The sequence below is a fragment of the Temnothorax curvispinosus genome, unplaced genomic scaffold, assembly GCF_003070985.1.
Source record: "Temnothorax curvispinosus isolate PA1 unplaced genomic scaffold, ASM307098v1 QBEX01014594.1, whole genome shotgun sequence".
Taxonomy (NCBI): Eukaryota; Metazoa; Arthropoda; class Insecta; order Hymenoptera; family Formicidae; genus Temnothorax; species Temnothorax curvispinosus.
Window position 1 is genome coordinate 208,744 of NW_020224374.1, and position 14,077 is coordinate 222,820.

Consider the following 14,077-nt stretch of genomic DNA (forward strand, 5'->3'; position numbering starts at 1 on the left):
CGCAAAGCGGCTGCCAGACAACTTTTTTTTCATTTTTAAACTGTATAATTGACCACCACGTCAAATTTCAGGTTTAATAAAATGATTCCTGAGGATCACTTTTCATTACATGTTCAGAGGGTCGCCAGACTCATACCGTCCTGGCTGACAGCCGCCAGACTCTGTGAATATTGTTATTTATTAACTAAACATTGTACATAAAAAATCTCAGCTTTAATAAAATCATTCCGATGTGTTCATTTTTATCGAAAAGATCGACGGCGTCCCGACGCCCGCCGTCCCGGAAGAGGCCTCCAGTCAGACTCTGCATTTTATCATTTTCAACACTAACATAAGAAAAAAAATGGCTTTCCAAGTTTAATAAAATCATGTTCAATTTTGGCCTCTACCTCCCGGGCTATAAACATTAAGCAATCACTTTTCGCAAATTATATTTTTACGTAAAACATACATCTTAATTTATAACTGACCAATAATAATTCATGTTATATATAAACTATTTGAATATTTATAGGACCGGATCAGATACTACCTTCGGATGAGGATGTCACGTGTAACGCCGACGGCAGAGTTCGAATAAAGTTAGACAGCAATGGACCGAATGCATACACACCCGTATCAATCCCTGGAGTTTTCACCAAAACAGCAAAGCTCTATCCTGATCACATCGCGTTGGTGTCTAAACTCGATGTCAACGGCCAAAGAACCATGTATACCTTCCAGTATGTATTTAAAAAATTACAAGATTTTTTGTTTTCTTTATTATCATACCAAGTAATGTAGGTATAACTGGCAAAACCTTTAATTTCTCTCACTTATGGTTTTTGCGAAGTACAAAAATCGTTTTCGTATAAGCTCTTTTTTCTCGATCTGGTTTGCAGATAGATTCGATGAGTCTAGCAACTACATTTATCACGATAAATTGATACGATCAACCTTGTACAACTTTGTATTAATTTGTATTACAGAGAATACGAGTCTACCGTAAGAGTCGTCGCAAAAGCGTTTCTGAAGCTAGGTCTGGAGCGGCATCACAGTGTCTGCATAATAGGATTCAATAGTCCGGAATGGTTCATTGCCGATCTTGCGGCTATATACGCCGGGTAAAAGATCCGAATTGTTTTATGTCTAAATGAGCGTCGCGTTATAATTTATACATGCTATTATACATATTGCTTATACGATAATGACAAGCGATATGTTTTTAACAATGTGTACTTTTACTTTTCTAATTTTTAGATAATAAATAGATCATCATTCTTTTTTAGTGGACTCGCTACAGGAATTTATACTACAAATTCTCCAGAGGCGTGCCAATATTGCGCTGAGCACAGTCGGGCCAATATAATAGTCGTTGAAGATAACAAACAATTGCAGAAAATCTTGCAAATAAGACACAACTTGCCCCATTTGAAAGCAATTGTTCAATACAACGGCGTATCCACCGAAAAGGATGTTTTGAGCGTAAATTGACTGTTATATATTACTCGTCTAATATATATATATATAGGGTAGACCGGGGCACGTTGTCACACATTTGGTTCAATATTTTTTGTATTTTTTACATTCAATATTTAAGAGTACTTTGATACGCCAAAATTTCGAGTGAACCCTTATCTTCAATTGAACAGTATCGAATTTTGTGTGATTGTTACTCTACAGTTGTTACATAACAATAAATAACGACAGGTCGCTTGTGACAACGTGCCCCATGACCGGGGCACGTTGTCACATCAAATGTGATTGCATGCAAAATGTTATCCAAACTGTATTCAACGTAAATATCAATATATTATAGTGCGCTGCAATGTAAAAAAGTAAAATCCTTCACAGAAACATTTATTTTATTTCAGTACAAAAAGCACGAAGTTTTCGTCTTAATCTAAATACAAGAATTCCACTCGAATGCGCAACTTATTGATACACATTTTTTTTATATAATCATGTCAGTGATTAAACATAAAATATTTTTACCCGTTATCGTCATCCGAAGATTCGCAATAGATTCCCATCAAATTCGTGACAACGTGCCCCGAGGGCATTTTTTTACTTCAAACAGCCTCATGGCCCACATGTTTGAGATATTCATAAGGTTAGGTATTGCACGCGGTAGGTAAAATTACATACTTTAAGATAATATAAAGGTCTATTCTAAAAAAACATAAGCTTCATGTCCAGTACGTTGAATATTAGACAATAAAATTTTACTTACGGTCGCAAAAAACTTTCAAGTTGATTTTACGTCAACACGGCTGGAGCAATCTCAACACTGTAAACACACCAAAGATGGGCATACACTAACACGTTTTGGGAATGACGGGTACTGCTCTCTGGTTATTAGTTTTTTAAATAAAGCCGATGTGACAACGTGCCCCGGTCTACTCTATATATATATATATATATTTCTTTTTATTTAATATACACGACATTATTATTTATTGCTTCTCAGTGGGGCGATTTATTGAACATAGGTAAGAAGGAATCAGAGGATAAATTATTATCTGTGTTAAAGACGATTGGGGCAAACGAATGTTGCGTTTTAGTGTACACGGTACGTTGAATTTGATTTAATGAATCATAATTCATTAAATCGCGACTGCCATGATATTTAATGTATATTTTCTTAATTTGTAATATCATCTTTACAGTCAGGAACAGTCGGAAATCCAAAAGCTGTAATGTTAAGCCATGATAATATATTGTACGATTTACGGATAATAATAATGGCATTACAAGTGAGAGAAAAGTCAGAAATTATAGTTAGCTATTTGCCATTATCTCACGTTGCAGCACAGGTGAGATTTTTCGAATAATGCATTTCATGTATCTGTACTTTAGAGATAAAAAAATCGTATTTCCATTATTATAAATTCAGAGAAAACAAGGTTTAAAGTTTTAAATAGGGAAATGATATATATATTTTTTAATTTGAAACAAAAGTAGCGCCTCGATTTATTAATGCTGCGTTCGGGAAGCGCGCTATTAGCGCTATTGCATCATTCTATCTTTATCGCTCATCAGGTGTAAAACAAGGATAAAATAAGCAAATAGCACTAATAGCGTCTTCCCGAACGCACCCTAAGTCTTAAAGTAACTTAACTGACATGTATAACAGCACAACTGCCAATAACACGCTGTACCTGGTTTAAAAATTAGGCAATATAAAAATTTTCAATATGACTTTTTCTAAATATTGTATCTCAGGAATTAGTAATAATAGACTTGAGACGCTTTATCATCATACAATTTAAACTCCTGTTATATTGAAAAATGTATTAATTCCATTTTGACAAAAACTGGAGATACGATTCTTTACCTCTAAAGTACAGATATGTACCTCAATTAAAAATATTTTAATGACATTACAATTAATGCCAATGTGCACGTATATAAATTGCATCTAAATATTTTTTACAATAATTGAAAAAATTAATCTATAATAGTTTTTATTAATTTTAGCTAATTGATATCATGGCAAACATTACGTTAGCGACCACAGTATACTTTGCGGATCCGGGTGCGTTAAAGGGTACATTAATGAATACATTACTTGTAGCGCAACCGACTATTTTCTTAGGGGTGCCCAGAGTGTGGGAAAAGATATACGAGAAGATGCAAGAGAAAGCGCGCAGTAACGGCGCAATAAAAACCTGGATTGCTAAATGGGCAAAAGCGCAAGGTCTTCATTATTACACGAATAAAATGAATGGCGTAGATTATAAACATTGGGGCTATGTCTTTGCGAAATGGCTTGTTTTCGACAAAGTGAAGGCAGCATTGGGTTTGAATAGATGTCGATTATTCGTTACCGCAGCAGCTCCCATAAATGTTGACATTAAACGATATTTCCTGAGCTTAGACATCCCTCTATTAGAGGCGTATGGAATGTCTGAGTGTGGCGGGGCTCATACAATAATCAGTCCTAAAGAATATAGGTAAATTATATCTTTATGTTTTTATTCTTTGTATTGAATTTACAGTAAAGATATTTACTTTTAAAATATGTTGTTTATAATAAATAAATGTTATTGTCATTCTCATTTGTTAGCATGGAAGGTGTAGGAAGGCCTTTAACTGGAGTGTATACAAAATTAGACAATATAGATGAACATGGTGAGGGAGAAGTTTGTATGGGTGGACGACATGTATTCATGGGTTACTTAAATGAGCCGGAGAAAACCGTAGAAGCTAAAGATAAAAACGGCTGGTTACATAGCGGTGATCTCGGCAAATTCAATTCGAACGGGATTTTGTCTATAACTGGTAAACATTTATTTTATGCCTATTAACAATCGTCATTATGTGACGATACTTGTAAAAAATAATCACGTGTGTGTTATGTCAGCGAATATGATATTATATTTTTTACGTGTTCGCAGGTAGAATAAAAGAACTTATAATCACAAGTGGAGGGGAAAATGTAGCACCATACAATATAGAGCAGACGATATTAATGGAATTACCGTATTTAAGTAACGTCATGGTGATCGGAGATAAAAGGAAATATTTAACGGTCCTTGTCACGCTTAAGGTACATTGTGAAAGGACAAGAATACAGATGCAAATTTAAATTTCTAAATATCCATTTTTTTCCAGAGTAATATGAATGAAGAGACTGGTGAGCCGTTAGATACGCTGAATTCCGAAGTGTTAAAATGGGCGAAGTCTCTTGGTAGCAGTGCCAAAACAGTTACAGAAGTCATAAGCTCTCGTGATTCAGCCGTAAGTCAGATATATTAAAAGAATTATTTTAAATTGTGTAAATAGTAATTATTTTGCATTGTTTGGTCCGGATCTTTAAATACTACAAAATGCTATACATATGTCACAAAATGTTTTCTTGTTTTTTTAGATATACGAGGAAATCGAGGAGGCAATCAAGAGAGCAAATACGCAAGCTATAAGTAATGCTCAAAAAGTACAGAAATTCGAAATTCTTCCTCATGACTTTTCGATTCCCACCGGTGAATTAGGACCCACGTTAAAGCTCAAAAAGAACGTAGTTGAGAAGATGTATGCTGATTTGATAGATAAGATGTATGAATGAGACTATCGTGTATTGCTGTCATGCGATAAGGGGCGCGCATTGTTGTAGAATTTTTATACCAGTTTTATATTAATGCCATTGAAAAAAAAATCTGATTGAATTAATTGGACGTCTAGTGGAAAATGAACGAACCAAATTCTTCCAATTAATGCAACTAGAATTCTAATTATGCAACCAGAATTGTTATTAATTCAACCAGATTCTGGTAGATTTAACCAGTATTTTCTGGTGGAAAATGAACGAACAGATTTTTTTCAGTGTGTCCGTGGACATGCCAAACATCTAATATTATATAAGCAAGATGTATTTGTAATATTCAGGTATGGGTAAAGTTCAGAAAATGAACTATACTCCGTCTAACGAGAGATCATGGTTCGTTCTGCGCATAGGCGAGCAAAGTGGGGTACCTAGAGCGTGGCGTACCGTATACGTAAATAGATGTTCTGTGGGTGGAGACCTGCGCGAAACGGACGAGTTTTCGTCCGATCCAACCATCTCTCGTTGGACGGAGTATACATTGAATCTATAGGTCCACAGTAAGAGTTTCTTACTGTGGATCTTGGATAAATCTTACTTATATACAATAGATATATTATAATATATATATATATATATAGGTATTTTTGAAATGTATATGAGGGAATAACATTTTGTATCAGGGCACACAATAATCGCAACATACATATGTACAATAATTAAGTTAGTAATTCATACATTTTATTGTTATTATCAATATACTTCAAATTTGTAATTATATTTAAATAAAATATCACAAAGATTATATCTTTTTCTTAAATGTTACAAAGAACATATACTTAAAAAATCATAACGTCATTGAAAATCTGTATTTCATGATACACACACATGCGCGCACGCGCGCGATATTCACAAGAAAAAGACATAATCTATGTGATATTTGATGTACTTATATATAATTACATAATAGAAATATATAGAATATGTTGATAAAAATTCAGCAGTGTCTAAAAACAAAATTATATTTTCTACCTACCAAGGTAAAATCCTTTTTGCATAATAAAAATATTTTTCCCAATTTGTATTAAACTTTTAAATTTTGATATTAATTAAAATAAAAAATATTTAATAAATTTGTTAGTTATACAACATCATTGTAATAAGAAATGATGTAATCTTTGTAATGGGAAGGTAAGAATAAATAAAAAAAAAAAACAGAAAAGATTTTATAATTGCAATATATTACTAAATGTAGTTTACAATAAGCAAAACTGTAGTTACGTTTAAAATTATGTTCATACTACAGATTTTTACAGTAAATACGGTTTCTCATAAGAAAATAGTCTTACTAAAAGCGCATCACAGCAGCTTTGGAAATGCAGATCTGTATATCTTCTTATTCTCAATCTTATCATGCACAAGTGGATTATACTCAAATTATATATCACCAAGATAAGTTTTCCTGTTATTAGATATTTATTATTATTCATTTACTTATCTCACATTCTCAATATAAATTTTTGCATATATATGTGCACCTAAAATGTATATTTATTGCTGGCTAACAATACAACCTGAATACTAGTGCAACTTTTTTTATCTTTAATTCTTTACTGCAAATCAGAATAGAATTAATTTCCAAAATAAGAATATCTGAATGGCAGGCAATTAAGAAGAATGTGATGCTTAATTATTACTTTCATATGTTATAAAACTTATGTAGCATTGTGGCACATACGTATAGAACACTATTTATAACAATATTACTGATGCTGTTTTGAGAATGAATAGCTAAAAAATTAGTTGGTTTCCTACAAATACAGAAGAATTTTATGGTACTGTAAAATGTTTCGTGGAAGATCCTCAAAATGTTTTCAAACATAAAATTATATATGTATAAGCCACCAATCAATCATGATCGTACCATGTTACTTCGACATCCAAACATAAGACTAATTAATAAAATATATTTTGAGAAGTAGTAGAATAACCAGATAGATCTTATGATGTTGTTGTCGATGTATTAAATTTTTGTTGGATAATAGATGTTTTTCGCTGTGGTACTGTTTCTGGTGTCGGTATAGCATCTCCCGTTGGCAGAACACCAGCTGGCTTTGGCTTAGCTGTAGACTTTTGTTTTGCCATTTGATAATCCCCAGAATCAAAATATTTTTGCTGAAAACATCGAAATATTGTTAACTGTTTCAAGAAACTAAGATTTAAAAAAAAGAAATACACAGCTGTCTTTACAGAACTCTGTACAATCAAAAATTGACATTTACCCCTTTGGCTAGCCTTTTCTGCAGAAACGCGGAATGACCGCCGAATGGTCGACCAGCTGCATTTGGAAATTTTGCTTTCAACTTTGCTTCCTCCATTTTTTCTATGTCACTCGACGACAGCTATAACAAAATCTTCTGTGAAGATCTGTTTATATACACATAACACTATGTCGGCGTATATACAAACAGTTTCATGCAAATAAAATTTTTATAAAATATTCTTTCTACTTATGAATTTTCAAAGTCTCTTCTATTAAAATTCACATAAATATATGTCACATATCTGTTCTATTGTCACACAAACATTTAGGCTTAGAATTTATTGTAAGAATAAGCTACAAATAGATGTAATCTTCAAATGTTTGTGTACAGCAATGCAGTGCCAGATAGAATGCTATTTCAGCACAATTAACAAATTATAAATTAAACAATATCACAATTTTCCAATGACAAAACAAAATATTGTTGCTCTCTGTGATGATGTCCCGATAACTCATCGAAAGGATTTTCGCCGTTTCTTAACGCGCTCGTTTTGTACGTAATTAATATAAATACATAATTAATTAATTAATTCTACAACTTGGATCATCGTCTCAATCGTCCGACTGTTAATCTAGCGACTTACCTCCGCAGGTGGGCTCTGCTCGTTCGTCTGATCGTCGCTCATCTTCGCAGGTTTTTCAAACGCCTCTCGTCGTAGCGACCGTTCGCCTCCCGACTGGTTATCCTCTGTATACTAATTTCGACACTGACGCATATAACATACATAAGCTAAGTGAGCGGCGCAATAACGTGCAGCGTCCAGCGTCTCTCAATCGTGCCCTTCGCCGCAGGCGAGCCGTGGCCTGGATAGACGGCGTGCACCGGTGGAGAGACCGACAATTGTCAACTCAACGAGAGAGTTGTTTTCATACGCGTACAGACGGCGAGAACAGCGACGGCGTCACATGCGGAGCCATATGTTCCCGGGTGACCGTTACGTTACCGACGTCCGCACGGCGGGTTTTCATTGCGCGATTCGATCCGATTGCCATTGGACGAAATTCAACTGGCAGAAATCGTTTCGAGTTTCGAATAGGGTCGCTCTAAGGCCCGGTCTACAATGGATGTCGGAAGTCGGAGTCGTAAGAAATTAACCAATCACAATCTATTATTCTCCTTGCGGTCGAAGAATAATGAACTGTGATTGGTCAATTTCTTACGACTCCGACTTCCGACATCCATTGTAGACCGGGCATAATCAGGACCCCTATTCTGTAACTCGTAACGACAGTGTCGGTATCGTTACGTTGTCGTTGCGCAGGTATACTATATGGAAAAAAAGCTGCGCAATGACGACATAACGATACCGACACTGTCGTTAGAGTTACAGAATAGGGGTCCAGGGGGTCAATCATGTATTATTCACTCCATTTGCGTTGCTTGCACTTTTTGCACTCAGCATCTTTTTTAAAGCAGTGGTATAATGTACATACATACATACAATATTTATATGAATTAAAGGACTATAGGATTCCAATGTAAATAACCCAAGTAATATATACGTAAAGCAATGACAACGCAGAGGCACTAGCTAACAATTACATTTACAATATTTAACGATTATGTTACACATTATATTGAGATGAAATAAAACACAAACTAACTCTACATTATGAGCTTATATTTATATTTATATATTTATATTACATAAAAATTGTGTACGAAACGAGGTGACATACAAAAGTGAACAGATTTACCATAGATTTCGACAAATAAAATCGTAGGTACTCTAGTGAATTTTCTCACTTTTGTAATTTTCACCTCAATTCAAGATACCTGTTTTTTATTGGTGCATTGCTGAATTAGTGCACAGTGCACACTGGTGCAGCAAGTAGAGTGAAAAATATACTTGTCCCACTCTAACTTATTGCGCTAGTTCAGTATGCAGCAATTCGCGGTATTCGCAAGAACAGACTTATGCTAAGACTCCATAGACGCGGAAACGCCATGCGGCAGAGTGCGTTGACCAATCACAAATTTTGATTTTGCCGCAGGCGACTTGCGGCAGCCTTCTGATTGGTCAACGCACTCTACCGCACGGCGTTTCCGCGTCTATGGAGTCTTAGCATTAACGACGCGCCCGCAATCCGCAACAGCTGCCACGCGAGTTTGGCCACGGGCCACGAGTGGCGTGGAGTTTTTCTTATCTTTAGACTTTAGATCCTTGCAAATTCGCGACAACGGCGCGCCAGCTGATCTTTGACTCCCGGCTCAATTCAGTCCATGTCCATTCTCCATTCCGCTTGATTCCGCTGCTACGTTCAAAGTGGACAGTGGCCGAGTGGCGTGTGACGACTGATGGTCAATGGACGTAACCTGTCGCACGTTCACATGGTACTTGCAGCGAGACAGCACGACGACGGTCCTGAAGCATCCCGGGTTAATCACGGAGAGAGCGGCACGCCATGAACGCGTTAATTCACACGAAAACGATGATCGCCGGTCGCGGTGGAGTCATTGCTCGACGTACGTGTCACCGTACGCATTACTTCATGTCCCATTATAGATTAGCGCGATTTTGTGCGATAACTTGCAATACTTGTCTCTCCGCGCGCCCGCCGCACGGAGGTAATTCCCTCCGTTACATTTATGTAATGGCACGGCAGATAATACACGCGTGAAATTAATAATTCTTCGTTCAACCTTTCCTCAAATTCCTTCGTCCAATATTTCATTACGATATAAGTCACGTTTAAATTTAAAGAAAAGTCATGGAATAATCATAGGTTATGTTGAATTACTCCAATTTTTTTATAATCTATATATATATATATATATATATAATTTATGTTAATCGTAGAGCGTATCATCTCTTCCGTTGGTCTCTATCTTTCGATTATTTGCGAATTTATTGTCAATGGGATATTTAATAACTATTTTAATTCTAATTTAATTCTAGTTTTCTTTTTATTTTAATTCTAATTTAATTATTTTAACTATTTTAATTATTTTTTTAATTATTAATGGAAAAAGCAGAATAACGGTTATTGTTGTTAAAAGTGACTTTTAATTTACAATTTTACTTTGTACTTTGTAATTAATAAATAATTAGAAATTTTTAATCTCGTTTTTCAGGGTACTCCCCGTTTAAATTATTGTACAGTGCTAATCATACGATGGGTGGCATAGCTCTAATTTATACAGACTTGAGAGAGCCAAGAAGATTATTGCTGGAGCCTACACTGCCACCAATGTACATTAATGATAAAAACGTAACATGTCTACAAATTCGTACTTTTTATGTTACTCCAAGTTGGAATGGTCAAGAGCCATCATCTAAGATCGAAGAAACGGTGAAGAACATTAAAGAGGAGAAAGAACTTAAAGATAAGAGGGTAGACGGTGTTGTAAAAACTAACGAACAAGAGAAGAAAGCTGTCGCTAAAGTTACCATATGGCAAAAAATTAAGGGCGAAATATTGCATTATTATCATGGATTTCGGTTACTGGGGCTCGATATGAAAGTGTCGGCAAAGTTAATATGGAGAATTTTACATGGGAAAGAGCTTAGCAGGAGGGAGCATCGTTTGGTATGTTAAGTGCACTCACATTGTAACACATCATATTAAAATACTAATCAATCATTTATTCTAACAGCTGATAAAAACGACTGGGGATATGTTCAGGTTGATTCCGTTCTCTGTTTTTATCATCGTTCCATTTATGGAATTTTTATTGCCAGTGGCAATTAAGTTATTCCCTGGCATGCTACCTTCTACCTTTCAAACAGCAACCGAGAAGGAAGATAAACTTAAACAAGCCTTGAAGGTACAATATTGGATTTAAATTCATTATAAAATATATAGAATTTTAGAAAAGTATTACATACATGAACGTAATTTGATAAATGTTTAGAAATTTCATACAAGGCAAATAAGTAGTGTATTTCGATAAGAGCTTAACTAAGTATTATTTTAATAAATATCTTTTGTAAATAGGTCAAAATAGAGATGGCAAAGTTTTTACAAAAAACATTAGATGAAATGTCGTTGCAATCATCAGATCACAAGTCTGAGAAAGCTAAAGAATTTGCAGAATTTTTCTACAAAGTACGGACCACTGGCACTATTGCGACCAACGAAGAAATCATGAAATTTAGCAAAGTTTTCGAGGATGAAATTACTCTAGATTCCCTCTCACGGCCACAATTAATTGCTTTATGCCGTGTATTAGATGTGCAAACACTTGGAACTACCAATTTCTTACGGTTTCTACTAAGGATGAGACTCAGAAGTCTTACTGCAGATGACAAAGTACGAAGTGCATTCAACGAAGAGTGTTCTCAATCTTCTTTCAAAATTCTTTTTTTTCTAAACTTCCTATTAAAATATTAAATTCTTTTTTTTCGTTTTTAATACAGTTAATTGAGAAGGAAGGAGTCGATACCCTAACCAGAACCGAACTGCAACAAGCTTGCAGAGCACGTGCTATGCGTGCTTATGGATTGCCAGAGAACAGATTGAGGGAACAACTGTCACAGTGGCTGGATCTAAGTTTAATTAAAAAGGTTCCACCCTCTTTGTTACTATTATCACGAGCGCTTATGATACCTGAGACGATGCCTATGTCCGACAAGCTAAAGGCGACTATTTCGGCCTTGCCTGATGCAGTTGTGGCACGTACAAAGGGTGCCATTGGAGAGAAAGAGGGTAAAGTGGACCATAGAACTAATATCGAGATTATAAAAATGGAAGAACGCAAGATCGAAGAAGAGAGAAAGGAAAAGAAAGACGCTGAACCACAGCCAGCTATTCTGGAATGCGATACTAAAGCGGATGAAATTACTACCACAGATGTCAAAGTTTTGGAACAAGCTCTGGATTCAATTGGCAAGGTGAATAAATGACATTTAAAATACACATGCAAGTAATTCTTTAATATTTGCAAAATTTTCAATTTTATATGATTTTTTTAGGATAATAAAAATATGGCTGTCGAAAAAGAGGAAATCAAGGAACTTAAAGAAGAAATGGCAGAATATCAAGAAGATATTAAGGAATTAGATCAAATTAAGGCAGAGACAAAGGGTGAAGCAGATATAGAAAATATCAAAGTATCGAAAGGTGCTAATAGACTATTTAAAAAGGTAAACAAAATGATCTCGAAAATGGATGCGGTTTTGTTGGAGCTTGAACAATCTGAGAAAAAAGTTAAACAAAGAATCGAGTTGTTGGATCCTAATGAGAAACGAGATGTCAAAGATGTTGAAGAATTAGTTAAAATAGACGAGCTGGTTGCAGCCATTAAACAAATCCAAAGTGTACCCGATGACCATCGCTTAAAACGCATAACAGAAATTTTAGGGAAAATTGATGACGATCATGATGGTGCAATAAAAATAGAAGATGTCTTAAAGGTATACAGACAGACTATACATTTTTATTAATTACAATAAGGGCCCGGACACACACTTCTGCACAACGTATAATGCGTAAGCATAAGAAAATTGATTGGTCCATACACATGTGCATAAGGAAATAGACCAATCAATTTTCTTATGCTTACGCATTATGCGTTGTGCAGAAGTGTGTGCTCCCCGCTTAAGCATGCAATATATGGAGGGGTGAAAGTCATAGTAATGTAAGTCAAATTTTTTAAAATATTGACTTGTGTAAATAGATGCAATTTATATATTGTATAGATTGCATCTATACATACGAGTCAATATCTTAAAAAATTTGACTTACACCACTATGGCTTTTATCCCTACATATATAATATATAAAAGCATGATTACACAACTCTGTACCTATTTATTAATATAATATTATTTGTATTAATTATTTAATATAATTTTTACAGGTTGTAGAATTAATAGGTAAGGAAGATGTTAAATTAAGTAAAAATCAAGTGGACGAATTGATAGAATTAATGGATAAAGAAGAAATACTAGAAGTAGAGGAACAAATACAAAAATTGGTGGAAAAGGATTCCAAGATATCCCCACAGACAGAAGAGAATATAAAAGTGAATAAGAAGAGAATATAAAAGATGTAAATTTCCTGTAAAATTCGTAATTTATTGCATATCCCGGCAGGGTTCGCAATCTACTACCAATACTATCCTTCTCCTCTCACTTTAACCCTTTGGACCAACGGTTTAACGTCTTTTTCCGAAAGACGGAGCCCAGTTTTCTCCGCACAAGAGCCTATCTTGCACGGAGGGGCGCAGCTATCGGAAAAAACATTTCCATGCTTCATGGCTCTAGTGGACTCGAATCTGGTTCATATTACGAGTCTGGCGCTCTACCACTAGACCACACTGCCGCCCTTAAAGATGTTAAACCTTACAAAGGAAACGAACGAAATATAGTTAGCCTAAACATTGACAACAAATTACAGATATTAAAAAATGTTTTCTATTGTAATACAGTTTAATTTTAGTAAGCCCAAGGGATAAATCATTCCAACTGTCTCAATACCGTTGTTGTACATTTGTTGATACATTGAGCATATACTCATTATCCGAAATAATAGTCTCAAATTGTATTTTCCTGTAACTCCAACATTGATGTTACAAAATAATCGATTGTTCAATATGTGAAGCAAGATAATGTACAGCAATTTATAATTATTTTTATTTGTGAAAAACAGGGAAGCAGAAACCTATTTATTTAATGTAAAAATAGAATACTGTTTGTGCTTTGTACTATATAAAGCGTTAAATTGGCAAAAGAAATTTTGTTGACAAGGGCTGTATTCCAATATTCACTGTCAGTACTGCAAATCTA

The 14,077-nt window shown here is 34.9% G+C and overlaps 3 protein-coding genes across 3 annotated transcripts; 2 read left to right on the top strand and 1 right to left on the bottom strand.

Annotated features, from left to right (window-relative positions):
* The first annotated feature begins 621 nt into the window (after positions 1-621).
* LOC112464801 (long-chain-fatty-acid--CoA ligase ACSBG2) lies at positions 622-5,800 on the top strand. The gene is made up of 10 exons (XM_025032015.1): positions 622-722; positions 969-1,103; positions 1,269-1,464; positions 2,450-2,551; positions 2,649-2,795; positions 3,460-3,935; positions 4,049-4,263; positions 4,380-4,531; positions 4,597-4,722; positions 4,853-5,800. Exons 1-10 carry the CDS (start codon positions 709-711, stop codon positions 5,045-5,047), a joined length of 1,758 nt encoding a protein of 585 aa, XP_024887783.1. The 5' UTR covers positions 622-708; the 3' UTR covers positions 5,048-5,800.
* Positions 5,801-6,244: 444 nt separating this feature from the next.
* Positions 6,245-8,304, bottom strand: LOC112464802 (alpha-endosulfine). The gene is made up of 3 exons (XM_025032016.1): positions 7,931-8,304; positions 7,306-7,425; positions 6,245-7,198 (listed from the first exon to the last, which is right to left on the bottom strand). The coding sequence occupies exons 1-3, from the start codon at positions 7,970-7,972 to the stop codon at positions 7,025-7,027; spliced, it is 336 nt and encodes a 111-aa protein (XP_024887784.1). The 5' UTR covers positions 7,973-8,304; the 3' UTR covers positions 6,245-7,024.
* Positions 8,305-9,578: 1,274 nt separating this feature from the next.
* LOC112464825 (mitochondrial proton/calcium exchanger protein) lies at positions 9,579-13,357 on the top strand. The gene is made up of 7 exons (XM_025032063.1): positions 9,579-9,813; positions 10,423-10,877; positions 10,945-11,115; positions 11,286-11,600; positions 11,708-12,181; positions 12,263-12,703; positions 13,150-13,357. The coding sequence occupies exons 1-7, from the start codon at positions 9,753-9,755 to the stop codon at positions 13,333-13,335; spliced, it is 2,103 nt and encodes a 700-aa protein (XP_024887831.1). The 5' UTR covers positions 9,579-9,752; the 3' UTR covers positions 13,336-13,357.
* The last annotated feature ends 720 nt before the right edge of the window (positions 13,358-14,077 follow it).